General features: G+C 41.6%; 1 protein-coding gene across 12 annotated transcripts in view; it reads right to left on the bottom strand.

The window, feature by feature from the left end:
- The window catches only part of LMO7 (LIM domain 7), a 200,895-nt gene that overhangs the window by 90,520 nt on the left and 94,257 nt on the right, over window positions 1–16,118 (bottom strand). For 11 of the 12 annotated variants that reach the window (XM_027116066.1, XM_027116060.1, XM_027116056.1 and 8 more), the window contains exon 4: window positions 4,163–4,269. In XM_027116066.1, the coding sequence (XP_026971867.1) occupies window positions 4,163–4,269 (107 nt within the window). Of the gene's footprint in view, window positions 1–4,162; window positions 4,270–4,435; window positions 4,448–16,118 lie in introns of those variants that run through there. The other variant, XM_027116065.1, reaches the window with a different exon arrangement.

Below are 16,118 nucleotides of genomic sequence, written 5' to 3' on the forward strand. Positions count from 1 at the left end.
ATCCTCCAATACAGGACGTCTGGGCTGCTCTGTTGAGTTGCTTTCCACAACGAGTCATTGTTCTGTGCCTCTTAATGACCAGATGCCACCAAAGCCCATGACACTTGCTGTAGGAGCTCTGCAGTGTGCTGTGGTTGCTCTCCCACAGGCCTTTTAGAGAAAGTGTGCAGAGATGGCCCTGTGGGAGTCACACCCCCTCTTCTCTGCAGATTGTGTGTGTTTCTAAGCTCAGTATGGATATTTGGTAAATGGTTAATAATACAGTGCAGTTAATCATTGGTGCAGAAGCTAAATTTCATGGCCTCATGAAACATCTCAACTAGGACAGGTTCAATCTCAATCTACCATTCATGGAGGCTAAGTCCCCAGTTTGCTTACTACCCTTTCGGGAAGAAAAGGAGTAAAGATACACCCTGTCCATCAAAGTCAGGAATGTCAAAATTAAAAGTATCAACTGACTTTTGCATATATGTAGTCCCAAAATAAGTGGAATAATTCAAACATATTTGGAAAAGTTCAAACTATTACTTCCTTCAAATAAAATAATTCAGTTAGAAAATTAATATGTATAATTACAGAAATATAAAGAGTACCCTAGCTTGTTTGACTAGCGAAAATTGTTACAAAGTAAATGGTAAATCTCAAACTACTGGAAAATAAGATTTGTACTTAGGGTCTGGATTAGTGAAGTGATTCAACAGCAGTGGGTCTTTATATTAATTGCTTCAGCTCTTGCCACTCATTCTCACCACACACAACTCTCCTAGGCTCTGTGTGTCATCTATGCTTTTAATAACATAGATAGTGGACTGTCATCCACTAACAAAAAAAAATACCTCACATTTGCCAACATGTAGTTCTTTGCTCTCAGTATGTTCTGCAAACGTGTATCTTAGATTACATGTGCAGGAAGACCAACAACAGGTCTATGAACTGTTAATGCAGTATCTTAGGGGTTGAATTTTGATAGAGCATTTAAAATAATAAATAGTTTGCCACACTTCTGCTAATTTTTTTTTTTTTTCGGTACGCAGGCCTCTCACTGTTGTGGCCTCTCCCATTGCGGAGCACAGGCTCCGGCCACGGCTCACGGGCCCAGCCGCTCCGCGGCATGTGGGATCTTCCCGGACCGGAGCACGAACCCGTGTCCCCTGCATCGGCAGGCGGACTCTCAACCACTGTGCCACCAGGGAAGACCCCTGAGCTTTTTTTTTTTTTTTTTTTTACTTTTGCTAATTTTAATGTACATGGATGGGCACGGTAATGTCCAAGTACTCACATCTTACTGCACGCTCCAAATACAATGAGCCTTTCCGTAAAACGAACAAACATACTAACACAGAAATACATGTTATTATATTAGTAAGTAAAAAGTCACACTTCAGCTGAAAATTTATGTCAGTATCCTCCCTTCCACACAATTATCTCGCTGGCAGAGTGGAAATCTAAAAATTTGAAGTCAAGCCCTCTCAACCTCAGCGCTACTGATATTTGCGATCAGAAATTCTCTGTTACGGAGGCCACTAAATACCCTTTTGAACTGAAGGGTATTTGGCAGCACCCCTGACCCCCAGGATGGCGGTAGCACCCCATCCCAGCTATAACAACCAAAAGTATCTCCAGACGTTGCCAAATGCCCCCAGTTGAGAACCACCAGCCTAACCAACACCAAGGCTTTTAATCTACAATAAATATAGGACAAGATCTTTGACCTACAGAAGCCTCCACGTTACATAAGAACTGAAACTAAAGAGAAATGCATTACTATTTCGTAAGGAATTATTTGCTTTCCTTCACATTTTCCCTTCCTTCTATAAAAATGCCATCTCAGGGCTTCCCTGTGGCGCAGTGGTTAAGAATCTGCCCGCCAATGCAGGGGACACGGGTTCGAGCCCCGGTCCAGGAAGATCCCACATGCCGCTGAGCAACTTAAGCCCTACGCCACAACTACTGAGCCTGCGCTCTAGAGCCCGCGAGCCACAACTACTGAAGCCCACGTGCCACAACTACTGAAGCCCGCGTGCCACAACTACTGAAGCCCGCGAGCCACAACTACTGAAGCCCACGAGCCACAACTACTGAAGCCCGCGCTCTACAGCCCGTGCTCCGCAACAAGAGAAACCACCGCAATAAGAAGCCTGCGCACCGTAACGAAGAGTAGCCCCTGCTCGCCGCAACTAGAGAAAGCCTGCGCGCAGCAGTGAAGACCCAATGCAGCCAAAAATAAATAAATAAATAATTTTTTTTAAAAAAAATGCTATCTCAGGGCAGAGGAGCTCTGGCCAACCATTTAAAGAAGCTGTCTGCCAGCTTTGTCACTCTCCACCCTCCACTTCCTTTGCAGCAGTCCCACGATCGACCCCTGTGCTCTTTGGTCCAACAAGACGGAGCTGTCGGGGCGATGCTCTTAATTAAGAGTGTCGAGGTCCTCATGCAGATGTTCTCACTAGGACTGCTTGGACACCTCTTGCTTTTATGGACTTGTGGTTTCCACTGAAACAAGTTGTTCTGCATACTTCCTACTACGGCTGTAACTACGTGACCTCCCGGTTTCGGTTTGTCACTAACTTAATTTCATTGAAGGTTGAGCCCAGATACTGATTTTTCCTGAACGCTTTAGACCCAGTGTCTCATGAAACAGGCTCCAGGCAAGTTTCACTCAGGGCACTCTTGTTATTAGAAGCCAACAAACATGTTTTATTAAGTTCATAGCCTCCTTGAACATCGGCTACAGAGTTTCAAAACAGTATGATTTTACGGGGAAAAGACATTTCTTCTTAATAGACAGCAACAACTGAAGAAAAATACTTTGAAAGTTAAAAATTTCTTTGCCCATCAGATAGGTCATATGAGAGAATGCTGATTAGGAAAAATAAATTCATCCATAGTTATTTTTCATGGAAATTAAACATGACCTCGAATACTGCAGAAGTAAACATGCCATTTTGGTGATGAAACTTAGCATCTCTCAACAATCTTCCAATTAATCAGAAATGCTAACAGACCCATCCCTGCTATGCACGTATCACTGCTGTGTCGTTTAGAAATGCTTGTTCAACAGAACTAGAAGCATATAGATATGAAATGGCTTGTTCATTTAAAAATATATCATTGCTTTTAAAAGATTAATCCTACCCAGGTTTTTAGGTTATATGGCTAAAGACAATGTTTACTATAAAAAATATTTATAGACAGGGTTATTCTTCTTTAGAAAAAAATCTTGACCATATTTAAGATTTTACAGTCATTTTTTAATGACTTTAAAGCTATTACAACAGAGATATTAACTCTTCAAACTTAGTCTTTGAATTGGTAAAAGCTAATTTTTTCATTTCTATTATTTCTATAGATAGAATAAGGTGTTTATTTTTTTCCAATGGAAAAATGCTAATTATGTTTAAGAGCCATAAGGAGGAAGTCATTATTACAAAATTAAATCATTTTCCTGTCACACTGAGCTGGTAACATGAGTTTATTCTGATTCACTGAAAGCAAATTTAGATTTATAAGAGAAAAATCTTACAAGAGTTTAAAACCAGATTTCCTGAAACCATATACTCAAACACAAACAGCATTTTCCATCTAAAACACAACACAAACACCCGCGCACATGTTTTCACACACACCCCCCACTTTCACTTTCTCATCCATACTATTAAAAGAGTGAAAAACAGTTCATTTCTAGAAATCAGCCAGTTGACAAAAGTCATTAGCGGTACATGTTGGTCCCAAGCACCGCTGCTTTCCAAATATTAAGTCTCTTTTATCACTGTCCCACTCTCATTTTTATGTTAGCAATCATGTCTTAATTTCAAATAATTTTTACTCTGTAAGCTAAAATATAACCTTCTCCATTTTCTTTATAAATATAATGAGCATCCTCACCATTAGCAACCAAACACTATGATGTTGGACAAGCATTAAAATATAAACCACCATTTTGGCTAATACAGGAATCTAAAATAATAAGATACCATGGTCTCAGTTACAGACAGCTTCACACTCACAATCCCTAAACTATTTCTTAAATGGTCTGTTTTGGAATGCAAACAGAGGAAGACAGAGGGACAATTTTCCTGTAATCAGAGCTCTCAGAAATTATTTACACTTAAGCCACAAGCCCTAAGTTTAAAAAAACATGTAACAAACCAGTGAAACTTACTTGACAGTGACTCGATTTGATAAATCCTGTAGATCCCCAGGATGGAAAAGCTGGGCTTCTTTCAATCCAATCTGTTCACAAGCTTTCAAAAAAACGTTTATATTATCCTGTGAAAAGAAGTGGAAAGTGATTGCTTAGCCGAGCTCTCTCTCAGACAAAGGTTACCAATTTTTATGATATAACTTCCAAGCTTCAAAGTCCAATTACAGCCAGCAAAAAAGGAGGAAGCAAGACCAAGCCACACATGTACGTAAAAAAAAATAATATTAATACATGTGCACGTATAGCCTTTCAGTTTTCCAGAGCATAAACGGCAGTGCTCTCTTATGCCAGGCATATGCTGTTCCTGTGATCTTTGTGACTGACACGTTAAACATTACCTGTTATAGGACAAGTGCCTGGCCACTGAGCAGTAATCTACACTTGGATGTCAGCTCTGCTCTGCAAACAAACGCCCTCTTCCCAGCTTTGCACGACAAGCCTCACCTCTCCTCTTTAAAAATAACTCCAGCTACTGACATTCACCCACCCAGAAACTGTTGGCAGGGAAGAAAGAAGAGGAGGAACATTCTGTTTCTATGATTACAAATTACAGAACGACTGTGGAATACCACACCTGGAATCTGGGTTTGGTTGCTAACCCAGCTCCTGACAGACAGGGAAACCACACTGTAGGACCCAGGAGAAGCCCAGTGATCATTGGCTGAGCCGCAGAGTTGAGGTGTGGTCGTTACTCATGCCCTGCACCTGCCTCAGGAAGGGCCTCCACAACGTGAAAATCTAGGTTGCCCTCCTGTCTAACTTCAAAACCCAAATCCTCCATTCACAAACCAAGGCTCTTCATTCACGTCAACAGCTGCACCAACACTGACAATAGTAGAGACACACTGGGTGAGCAAAATTAGCTGGAGCTTCTATCTTTACTCCACTTCAAAAAAGAAAATCCTTTATGGGCTTGAGCTTGTGCAGATGCCATGCGACTCTTCACCTTCCACGTTGTTAGGTTCTCAGGCAAGAGAATGGCCTCCTCACATGCCAGCACAGGCTGGTCCCCTCACACCTGCTGGCAACGCCACATCTGAGGGGTGAGCCGCTCAGGGCCCCTGAAACCTCACCTCACTCCCTAACAGGTGGCCGCGAGGGTCCTCTCTGCCACGTGGAGAGAGCCAGTTACCCTTTTCCCATGCTGGGAAGCTCATCTCCACAGGAAGAAAAGGCAGGCTGCGATGGCAACGTGGGAGGGAATGATCGAAAGGGAAATGAAGTAAGGTGAAGAGGCTAAATTCAACAGTTTGGGTTCTTGGTGTGTGAGAGGACTTAGGGAAAGGGGAAGCAAATGTATGGCAGAGAAAAACAATGCTGTTAGGGAGCTCAGGGACATTTAAAGAAAACCTGTTTGTAGCGGTAGGATGTTAGTCTAGTGTACGTACTATCAGTAAAAGGCAGCGCGAACTACCTAGCTGAAAGCTGCCATCCATGATTCATTTTATTCATTTTGAACAGAGGTCAAAGATTAAAGGAACTTAAGTCAAAAGTTGAACAGCTCACTGGAAGGCATTCAGTCTGAGGAGCAGTAGGCTCCTCAGGTGTGGTGCCTTAGAAACAGCCCTTGAATAGCTCTCTCGACTTGAGTGCCAGTGAACTGAAGCAACAAGTTACCTGCCCCATACACCCGACATACAATGGTGGGACAGGTGTAGGGTAACCAATAGACACACTCCAGTTCAATGTGTGCAGAAAGGAAAGGTCACTGATTCTGAAGTCCTGCAAAGCATAGGTTGGCAGGTCCTTCATTAGCATTCAAGGCCAGGGAACACCTCCTTCATGGTTTTCTGCTTCACTCTCCGGACACTTGGCTCCGCCTTAAAAATTATCTTTCCATTTCCTTGGAAAGTAGCTTGTGTTTGCAGATGTGTACCTTTCTCAGTCTGCTTCCTGGCTGAAGAAGTTTGGAGGACTAAAGGTCTTTTTATTTTGTAATCCTCTTTCCCTTTCAGTCTAAGTTTACAAAGTTTCTGCAAATATGATTCCCTCAAAGTTTATGCAAATACAATTCCCTCAAAAATACCATATTTCTTCTGTGAATCTTATTGGACTTCACTCCCTTAGACAAAAGCCACAACCACAAATTCCTTCAAGACAAGCCCTTCTCTTCACGTGCTGAGAAGACTGAGAGACACCACCCTTAAGCTTCTTAGAAGCCCTATTGCTAGACCAGACAGATTTCCAAGGTACCACTTTGTATCTTTCTAAGATCTTAAGCAATTGTACAACCACACCCTCAGCTTCATCGTTAGACCATCTTGTTTTCCTGCAAGTGCTCTGAATTTGATCTCTGCCAAAAACCCATTTCTCAATTCTCTTGATATTTTTCAGAAAAAAATTAATCATTTATTAACATAAAGAGACTGATAATTCCCCAAACCAGCAATTCCTGTGACCCCTTGTGTTTACTATTCTACCTGTCACTTCACCTTTCGCATTTTACTATAATCATCAAGAGGAAGCCAGGAAGCACATTAACACTCCACCAGGAAATCATTTCAGCTAGAGCATCTAGTTAATTAGGTACAATTTATAGGTATAAGGGAGTGACTATCACGTGAGAATCACTGGGACCACTTTAGAAGCTGGCTACAATACTTGTACAACAAAGAACAGAGCCTGAACCAAGATGGCGGAGTAGAAGGACGTGCTCTCACTCCCTCTTGCGAGAACACCAGAATCACAACTAACTGCTGAACAATCAAGGACAGGAAGACGCTGGAACTCACCAAAAAAGATACCCCACATCCAAAGACAAAGCAGAAGCCACAATGAGATGGTAGGAGGGGCACAATCACAATAAAATCAAATCCCATAACTGCCAGGTGGGTGACTCACAAACTGGAGAACACTTACACCACAGAAGTCCACCCACTGGAGTGAAGGTTCTGAGCCCCACGTCAGGCCTCTGAACCTGGGGGTCCGGCAACGGGAGGAGGAATTCCTAGAGAATCAGACTTTGAAGGCTAGCGGGATTTGATTGCAGGACTCTGACAGGACTTCGGGAAACAGAGACTCCACTCTTGGAGGGCACACACAAAGTAGTGTGCACATTGGGACCCAGGGGAAGCAGCAGTGAACCCAGGGGAGACTGAACCAGATCTACCTGCTGGTGTTGGAGGGTCTCCTGCAGAGGCAGGGGGTGGCTGTGGCTCACCGTGGGGAGGGGGACACTGGTGGCAGAAGTTCTGGAAGGTACTCATTGGCCTGAGCCCTCCCAGAGCCTGCCATGGGTCCCACCAAAAAGCCTGCAGGCTCCAGTGCTGGGTCACCTCACGTCAAACGGGGAGGGAACCCAGACCCACCCATCAGCAGTCAAGAGGATTAAAGTTTTACTGAGCTCTGCCCACCAGAGCAACAGCCAGCTCTACCCACCACCAGTCCCTCTAATCAGGAAACTTGCACAAGCCTCTTAGATAGCCTCATCCACCAGAAGGCAGCCAGCAGAAGCAAGAAGAACTACAATCCTGCAGCCTGTGGAACAAAAACCACATTCACAGAAAGATAGACAAGATGCAAAGGCAGAGGGCTATGTACCAGATGAAGGAACAAGAAAAAACCCCAGAAAAACAACTAAATTAAGTGGAGATAGGCAACCTTCCAGAATAAGAATTCAGAATAATGATAGTGAAGATGATCCAGGACCTTGAAAAAAGAATGAAGGCAAAGATCGAGAAGATGCAAGAAATGTTTAAGAAAGACCTAGAAGAAATAAAGAACAAACAGAGATGAACAATACAATAACTGAAATGAAAACTACACTAGAAGGAATCAATAGCAGAATAACTGAGGCAGAAGAACGGATAAGTGACCTGGAAGACAGAATGGTGGAACTCACTGCTGCTGAACAGAATAAAGAAAAAAGAATGAGAAGAAATGAAGACAGCCTAAGAGACCTCTGGGACAACATTAAACGCAACAACATTTGCATTATAGGGGTCCCAGAAGGAGAAGAGAGAGAGAAAGGACCTGCCAAAATATTTGAAGACATTATAGTCAAAAACTTCCCTAACATGGGAAAGGAAATAGCCACCCAAGTCCAGGAAGCACAGAGAGCCCCATACAGGATAAACCCAAGGAGAAACACGCTGAGACACATAATAATCAAATTGGCAAAAATTAAAGACAAAGAAAAATTATTGAAAGCAGCAAGGGAAAAACGAAAAATAACATACAAGGGAACTCCCATAAGGTTAACAGCTGATTTCTCAGCAGAAACTCTACAAGCCAGAAGGGAGTGGCATGATATACTTAAAGTGATGAAAGGGAAGAACTTACAGCCAAGATTACTCTACCCGGCAAGGATCTCATTCAGATGCGATGGAGAAATCAAAAGCTTTACAGACAAGCAAAAGCTAAGACAATTCAGCACCACCAAACCAGCTCTACAACATATGCTAAAGGAACTTCTCTAAGTCGGAAACACAAGAGAAAAAAAGGGCCCACAAAAACAAACCCAAAACAATTAAGAAAATGGTCATAGGAACATACATATCAATAATTACCTTAAAAGTGAATGGATTAAATGCTCCAACCAAAAGGTACAGACTGGCTGAATGGATACAAAAACAAGACCCGTATATATGCTGTCTACAAGAGACCCACTTCAGACCTAGGGACACATACAGACTGAAAGTGAGGGGATGGAAAAAGGTGTTCCATGCAAATGGAAATCAAAAGAAAGCTGCAGTAGCAGTACTCACATCAGATAAAATAGACTTTAAAATAAAGAATGTTACAAGAGACAACGACATTACATAATGATCAAGGATCAATCCAAGAAGAAGATGTAACAATTATAAATATATATGCACCCAACATAGGAGCACCTCAATACATAAGGCAACTGCTAACAGATATAAAAGGGGAAATGGATAGTAACACAATAATAGGAGGGGACTTTAACACCTCACTTACACCAATGGACAGATCATCCAAAATGAAAATAAATAAGGAAAGAGAAGCTTTAAATGAAACAATAGACCAGACAGATTTAACTGATATTTATAGAACATTCCATCCAAAAACAGCAGATGACACTTTCTTCTCAAGTGTGCCCAGAACATTCTCCAGGATAGATCACATTTTGGGTCACAAATCAAGCCTCAGTAAATTTAAGAAACTTGAAATCATATCAAGCATCTTTTCTGACCACAATGCTATGAGATTAGAAATCAATGACAGGGAAAAAAATGTAAAAAACAAAAACACATGGAGGCTAAACAATACATTACTAAATAACTAAGAGATCACTGAGGAAATCAAAAAATACCTAGAGACAAATGACAATGAAAACACGGCAACCCAAAACCTATGGGATGTAGCAAAAGCAGTTGTAAGAGGGAAGTTTATAACTATAAAAGTCTACCTCAAGAAAGAAGAAAAATCTCAAATAAACGATCTAGATCTACACCTAAAGGAACAAGAGAAAGAAGAACAAACAAAACCCAAAGTTAGCAGAAGGAAAGAAATCATAAAGATCAGAGCAGAAATAAATGAAACAGAAACAAAGAAAACAATAGCAAAGATCAATAAAACTAACAGCTGGTTCTTTGAGAAGATAAACGAAATTGATAAATCATTAGCCAGTCTCATCAAGAAAAAGAGGGAGAGGACTCAAATCAATAAAATTATCAATAAAAATAAAAATGAAAAAGGAGAAGTTACAACAGACACCGCAGAAATACAAAGCATCCTAAGGGACTACTACAAACAACTCTATGCCAATAAAATGGACAACCTGGAAGAAATGGAAATATTCTTAGAAAGGTATAACCTTCCAAAACTGAACCAGGAAGAAATAGAAAGTATGAACAGACCAATCACAAGTAATGAAACTGAAACTGTGATTAAAAATCTTCCAACAGGGCTTCCCTGGTGGCACAGTGGTTGAGAGTCCGCCTGCCGATGCAGGGGACACAGGTTCGTACCCCGGTTGGGGAGGATCCCGCATGCCGTGGAGCAGCTGGGCCCATGGGCCATGGCCACTGAGCCTGAGCGTCCGGATGCTCCACGGCGGGAGAGGCGACAGCAGCGAGAGGTCCACGTACCACAAAAAAATAAAAATTAAAAAAAAAAAAGAAAATCTTCCAACAAACAAAAGTCCAGGACCAGATGTCTTCACAGGTGAATTCTATCAAACATTTAGAGAAGACCTAACACCCATCCTTCTCAAACTCTTCCAAAAAATTGCAGAGGAAGGAACACTCCCCAACTCATTCTATGAGGCCACCATCACCCTGATACCAAAACCAGACAAAGATACTACGAAAAAGGAAAATTACAGACCAATATCACTGATGAATATAGATGCAAAAATCCTGAATAAAATACTAGCATACAGAATCCAACAACACATTAAAAGGATCATACATCATGATCAAGTGGGATTTAACCCAGGCATGCAAGGATTCTTCAATATATGCAAACCAATCAATGTGATACACCATATTGACAAACTGAAGAAGAAAAACCATATGATCATCTCAATAGATGCAGAAAAAGCTTTTGACAAAATTCAACACCCATTTATGATAAAAACTCTCCAGAAAGTGGGCATAGAGGGAACTTACCTCAACATAATAAAGGCCATATAGGACAAACCCACAGCAAACATCATTTTTAATGGTGAAAAACTGAAAGCATTTCCTCTAAGATCAGGAACAAGACAATGATGTCCATTCCCGCCACTATTATTCAACATAGTTTTGGAAGTCCTAGCCACGGGAATCAGAGAAGAAAAAGAATTAAAAGGAATACAAATTGGAAAAGAAGTAAAACTGTCACTGTTTGCAGATGACATGATACTATACATAGAGAATCCTAAAGATGCCACCTGAAAACTACTAGAGCTAATCAATGAATTTGGTAAAGTTGCAGGATACAAAATTAATTCACAGAAATCTCTTGCATTCTTATAAACTAATGATGAAAAATCTGAAAGAAAAATTAAGGAAACACTCCCATTTACCACTGCAACAAAAAGAATAAAATACCTAGGAGTAAATTTATCTAGGGAGACAAAAGACCTGTATGCAGAAAACTATAAGACACTGATGAAAGAAAGTAAAGATGGTACCAACAGATGGAGAGATAAACCATGTTCTTGGATTGGAAGAATCAATATTGTGAATATGACTCTACTACCCAAAGCAATCTACAGATTCAATGCAATCCCTATCAAATTACCAATGGCATTTTTCACAGAACTAGAACAAAAAAATGTTAAAATCTGTATGGTGACACGAAAGACCCCAAATAGCCAAAGCAGTCTTGAGGGAAAAAAGTGGAGCTGGAGCAATCAGACTCGCTGACTTCAGACTATATTACAAAGCTACAGTAATCAAGACAATATGGTACTGGCACTAAAACAGAAATATAGATCAATGGAACAGGACAGAAAGCCAAGAGATAAACCCATGCACCTACGGTCAGCTAATCTATGACAAAGGAGGCAAGGATATACAATGGAGAAAAGACAGTCTCTTCAATAAGTGGTGCTGAGAAAACTGGACAGCTACATGTAAAAGAATGATTAGAACACTCCCTAACACCATACACAAAAATAAATTCAAAATGGATTAGTGACCTATATGTAAGGTAAGACCGGACACTATAAAACTCTTAGAGTCAAACATAGGAAGAACACTCTTTGACATAAATCACAGCAAGATATTTTTTGATCCACCTCCTAGAGTAATGGAAATAAAAACAAAAATAAACAAATGGGACCTAATGAAACCTCAAAGCTTTTGCACAGCAAAGGAAACCATAAACAAGACGAAAAGACAACCCTCAGAATGGGAGAAAATATTTGCTTAACGAATCAACGGACAAAGGATTACTCTCCAAAATATATAAAAAGCTCATGCAGCTCAATATTCAAACAACCCAATCCAAAAATGGGCAGAAGACCTAAATAGACATTTCTCCAAAGAAGATGTACAGATGGCCAAGAAGCACATGAAAAGCTGCTCAACATCACTAATTATTAGAGAAATGCAAATCAAAACTACAATGAGGTATCACCTCACACCAGTTAGAATGGGCATCATCAGAAAATCTACAAACAACAAATGCTGGAGAGGGTGCGGAGAAAAGGGAACCCTCTTGCACTGTTGGTGGGAATGTAAATTGATACAGCCACTATGGACAACAGTATGGAGGTTCCTTAGAAAACTAAAAATAGAATTACCATATGACCCAGCAATCCCACTACTGGGCATATACCCAGAGAAAAGCATAATTCAAAAAGGCACATGCACCCAATGTTCATTGCAGCACTATTTATAATAGCCAGGTCATGGGAGCAACCTAAATGCCCATTGACAGACGAATGGATAAAGAAGGTGTGGTACATATATACAATGGAATATTAGTCATACAAAGGAACGAAATTGGGTCATTTGTTGAGACGTGGATGGATCTAGAGACTGTCATACAGAGTGAAGTAAATCAGAAAGAGAAAAACAAATATCGTATATTAACGCATATATGTGGAACCTAGAAAAATGGTACAGATGAACTGGTTTGCAGGGCAGAAATTGAGACACAGATATAAAGAAACAAACATATGGACACCAAGGGGGGAAAGCAGCAGGAGGTGGTGGTGGTGGTGTGATGAATTGGGATATCGGGATTGACACGTATGTATACAATGATGTGTTATTGCATTACTCTCAACAAACTATTTTCTCTTACATGCTGAATCATTTTGTTACACAAAGTCTAAATCCTCATTAAAGTGTATACTCCACCTCCCTAGGCTCTCACCTGCCCAAAGCCACTTTTATTCTTACTTAGAGGACCTTTTGTTATTTAAGTATCTTTTTTTTTTCTTTTTTTGCAGTACGTGGGCCTCTCACTGTTGTGGCCTCTCCCGTTGAGGAGCACAGGCTCCGGATGCGCAGGCTCAGCGGCCATGGCTCACGGGCCCAGCCGCTCCGCGGTATGTGGGATCTTCCCGGACCGGGGCACAAACCCCTGTCCCCTGCATAGGCAGGCGGACTCTCAACCACTGCGCCACCAGGGAAGCCCCTTTAAGTATCATTAATGATAAAATTTCAAGTGTGATGACTTCCAACATGTAGAGGGAATACTTTGAATCACGAAACCTTAATGCCACAACAGATGGGGAACTGTCTGCTCTTAAGATCAAACCAGTTAGACCCACCTCTGCAGAAATTTCCTGAGTGTACAGGGTCAAGAGCTGTCATACACAAAAATGGGTTCTTTAAATAAAGACAAGACTAATAAAGAGATTTATTACAGAATTCCTGAATAAGATGAAAATCCTAACTAATTCTAAAGAAGAGTGAAGCTGTGCTCAGGCCTGTGACCTGAGGGCCATACCAGCAACATCTTAAACCAAAGCTCCCAGAATGGCGTCACTTGGCAGTGTTTCCCATCAATGAACCAAGCGATCTTCCCATGCTCAGTCTGACCTTTTTTCCCAGTACAGCTCTATGCCTACTTTAAGCAAGATTCTTCCATTTTCAAAAGAGCCTGTTATCCAATTCCTCTGAACATGAGGACAGGATGGTGCCGGTCAATTTATCCTAAGGCCAAGAGGCTTGGTGACCTCAAGTCCTTTTCTATTAATGACATGGCCCCTATTTCCTCTGCCTCGGGAATTGACAGTGCCAGAAAGTTAGCAGGTACGTGCCAGCAAGCAAGAGGGTGTAAGCACTGCTGGAGGCGGAGAAACTAAGTCCATGCTTTAGAGTGACAGTCTCCTGTCAGCCACATCAGAATGACCAAAGGGGCACGCAGTACTGCCGCTCAGGCGATGCTGATGGGGATCAAACTGGAGAACAGCTGACCTAGCCTCTTGCTACTCAACGTGTGGTCCACACACCATCAGCACTGGCATCACCTGGGAACTGTCAGAAATGCAGAAGCTGCAGCTCCACCCCAGACCTACTGAATCGCAATGCGCATCCTAAGATACTCCTGCAGGTGATTAGAGTCTTTGTAGACAAGTTCTCTGACAAATAACAAAATAAGGACACTCTTTCCAAATATGAACTAAAGCAGTATTTCTCGTTAGCGTAAACACGAAACACCTAGGTATTATAGAGCTCACATTGGACCATGACTAAAAGTGAATTGAATTCCATTCTTATGATACACTAATTGTGGTCATTCAAAATGATTTTAAAGCAACTCCCAAGCAACAATGACAATATATCCAAATTTGCCTTTTAAGTATACCATTTCCATTAAGAAAGCAGCTTAGTCACAGTTTTGATCAGCTAGCCCTAGCTCTTTTTGTTTTGGAAAGTTCATCCTGTTTTACGGCTTAGTTAATAAATGTAAGCTGTGAAGTAGCACACCTACAATCTGTGATTCTAATATGTAGGTAAACACACAAGAGATTCGACTTCCATCCTTATTTGTGAAGAAAATAAGCAGCTCGTCTTTAAGTTGTCCTTGGGTGCTTACTTCTCTACAAAGAAAAAGGCTCGGTCACTTGCCGGTAAGAAAGGAATTGAGGACAAGGAGAGCAGTAAAGTTCTGTCACATGTGAAAATAGGACCCAACCAGAAATGCTTAAAAGGAATCGCCAGGTGACACGGAGGGCCTGGGGCTTATACATGATAACTGTGCCAGCAGCTTGGTGGTTTGATTTTGCCCCAGCACTGTCTCATGGGGCAAGAGCAAAGCCAGACCAAGAGAGAGAGACTGAGAGCTGGCAGGTTAGGGCAGCAGCAGGTCAGAGGGATGGAGGGCTGAGCGCTCCCGTAAAAGGCTAGTTATTCTCTACACCTGCTTCCTTCTTCCTGTCCTGCCCCTAGGTTCTTCAGAACCTTTTTTTTTTTTTTTTTCCTCTTTCTGACTTACTTCACTCTGTATGACAGACTCTAGGTCCATCCACCTCACTCCAGGACGAAGTGAGAGAGTGGCATGGACATATATACACTATCAAATGTAAAACTGATAGCTAGTGGGAAGCAGCTGCATAGCACAGGGAGCTCAGCTCGGTGCTTTGTGACCACCTAGAGGGGTGGGATAGGGAGGGTGGGAGGGAGACGCAAGGGGGAGGGATATGGGGATATATGTATACGTATAGCTGATTCACTTAGTGATACAGCAGAAACTAACACGACATTGTAAAGCAATTATACTCCAATAAAGATGTTAAAAACAACAACAACAAAAAAAGGCTAGTTATTGACATGCTTAATCAACTCGGGTTACAATTAACTACACAGGAGCCATAACAGCCTTTGTCAAACTGCAGCATGAAGTCAGGTACGGTCTTACATATTATTTCTATTAAACTTTACATCAGAAAGGAAGTAATTCTAAAACTTACCTACTCTGTTAAAAAAAGAAAAAAAAGGTGCCAACATAGATTCTTAAGAAGTTCTGTCAGAGAACAGATTGGTTGGTTGCCAGAGGTGGGGGGACGGGACAAAATGGGAAGAAAAGAAAACAAAGTTCTGTCCTCAAATTATCCATGTTGTATGTTCCAAAGTGAAACATGTAATTGCTTAGATCAACGTGTCATAATGATGCTAAAATGCATGTCTTATGAATCAATAAAGCATGTTTAATGAAGGAAAACTACACAGTAAAACTTTGGAGATGGTTGGGAATTCGTGTTCCTTCAGTGCCCCCACCCCACCCCCTTCAGAGACTCTTTTACAGGTAATATGTCTGGATCATCAGCCCTTTTGTAAGTCTTTCCAACCCCAGGGACTCCTTGCTTTATGAGGCTGACTCACTTTTAGTCATTTCTATGTCAAAAAAGTCCAAAGGGGCTTCCCTGGTGGTGCAGTGGTTGAGAATCTGCCTGCTAATGCAGGGGACACGGGTTCGAGCCCTGGTCTGGGAGGATCCCACATGCCGCAGAGCAACTAGGCCCGTGCGCCACAACTACTGAGCCTGCGTGTCTGGAGCCTGTGTT

This window comes from Aethalodelphis obliquidens, unplaced genomic scaffold (assembly GCF_003676395.1).
Source record: "Aethalodelphis obliquidens isolate GAN/ISIS:26980383/991018 unplaced genomic scaffold, ASM367639v1 scaffold15, whole genome shotgun sequence".
Taxonomy (NCBI): Eukaryota; Metazoa; Chordata; class Mammalia; order Artiodactyla; family Delphinidae; genus Aethalodelphis; species Aethalodelphis obliquidens.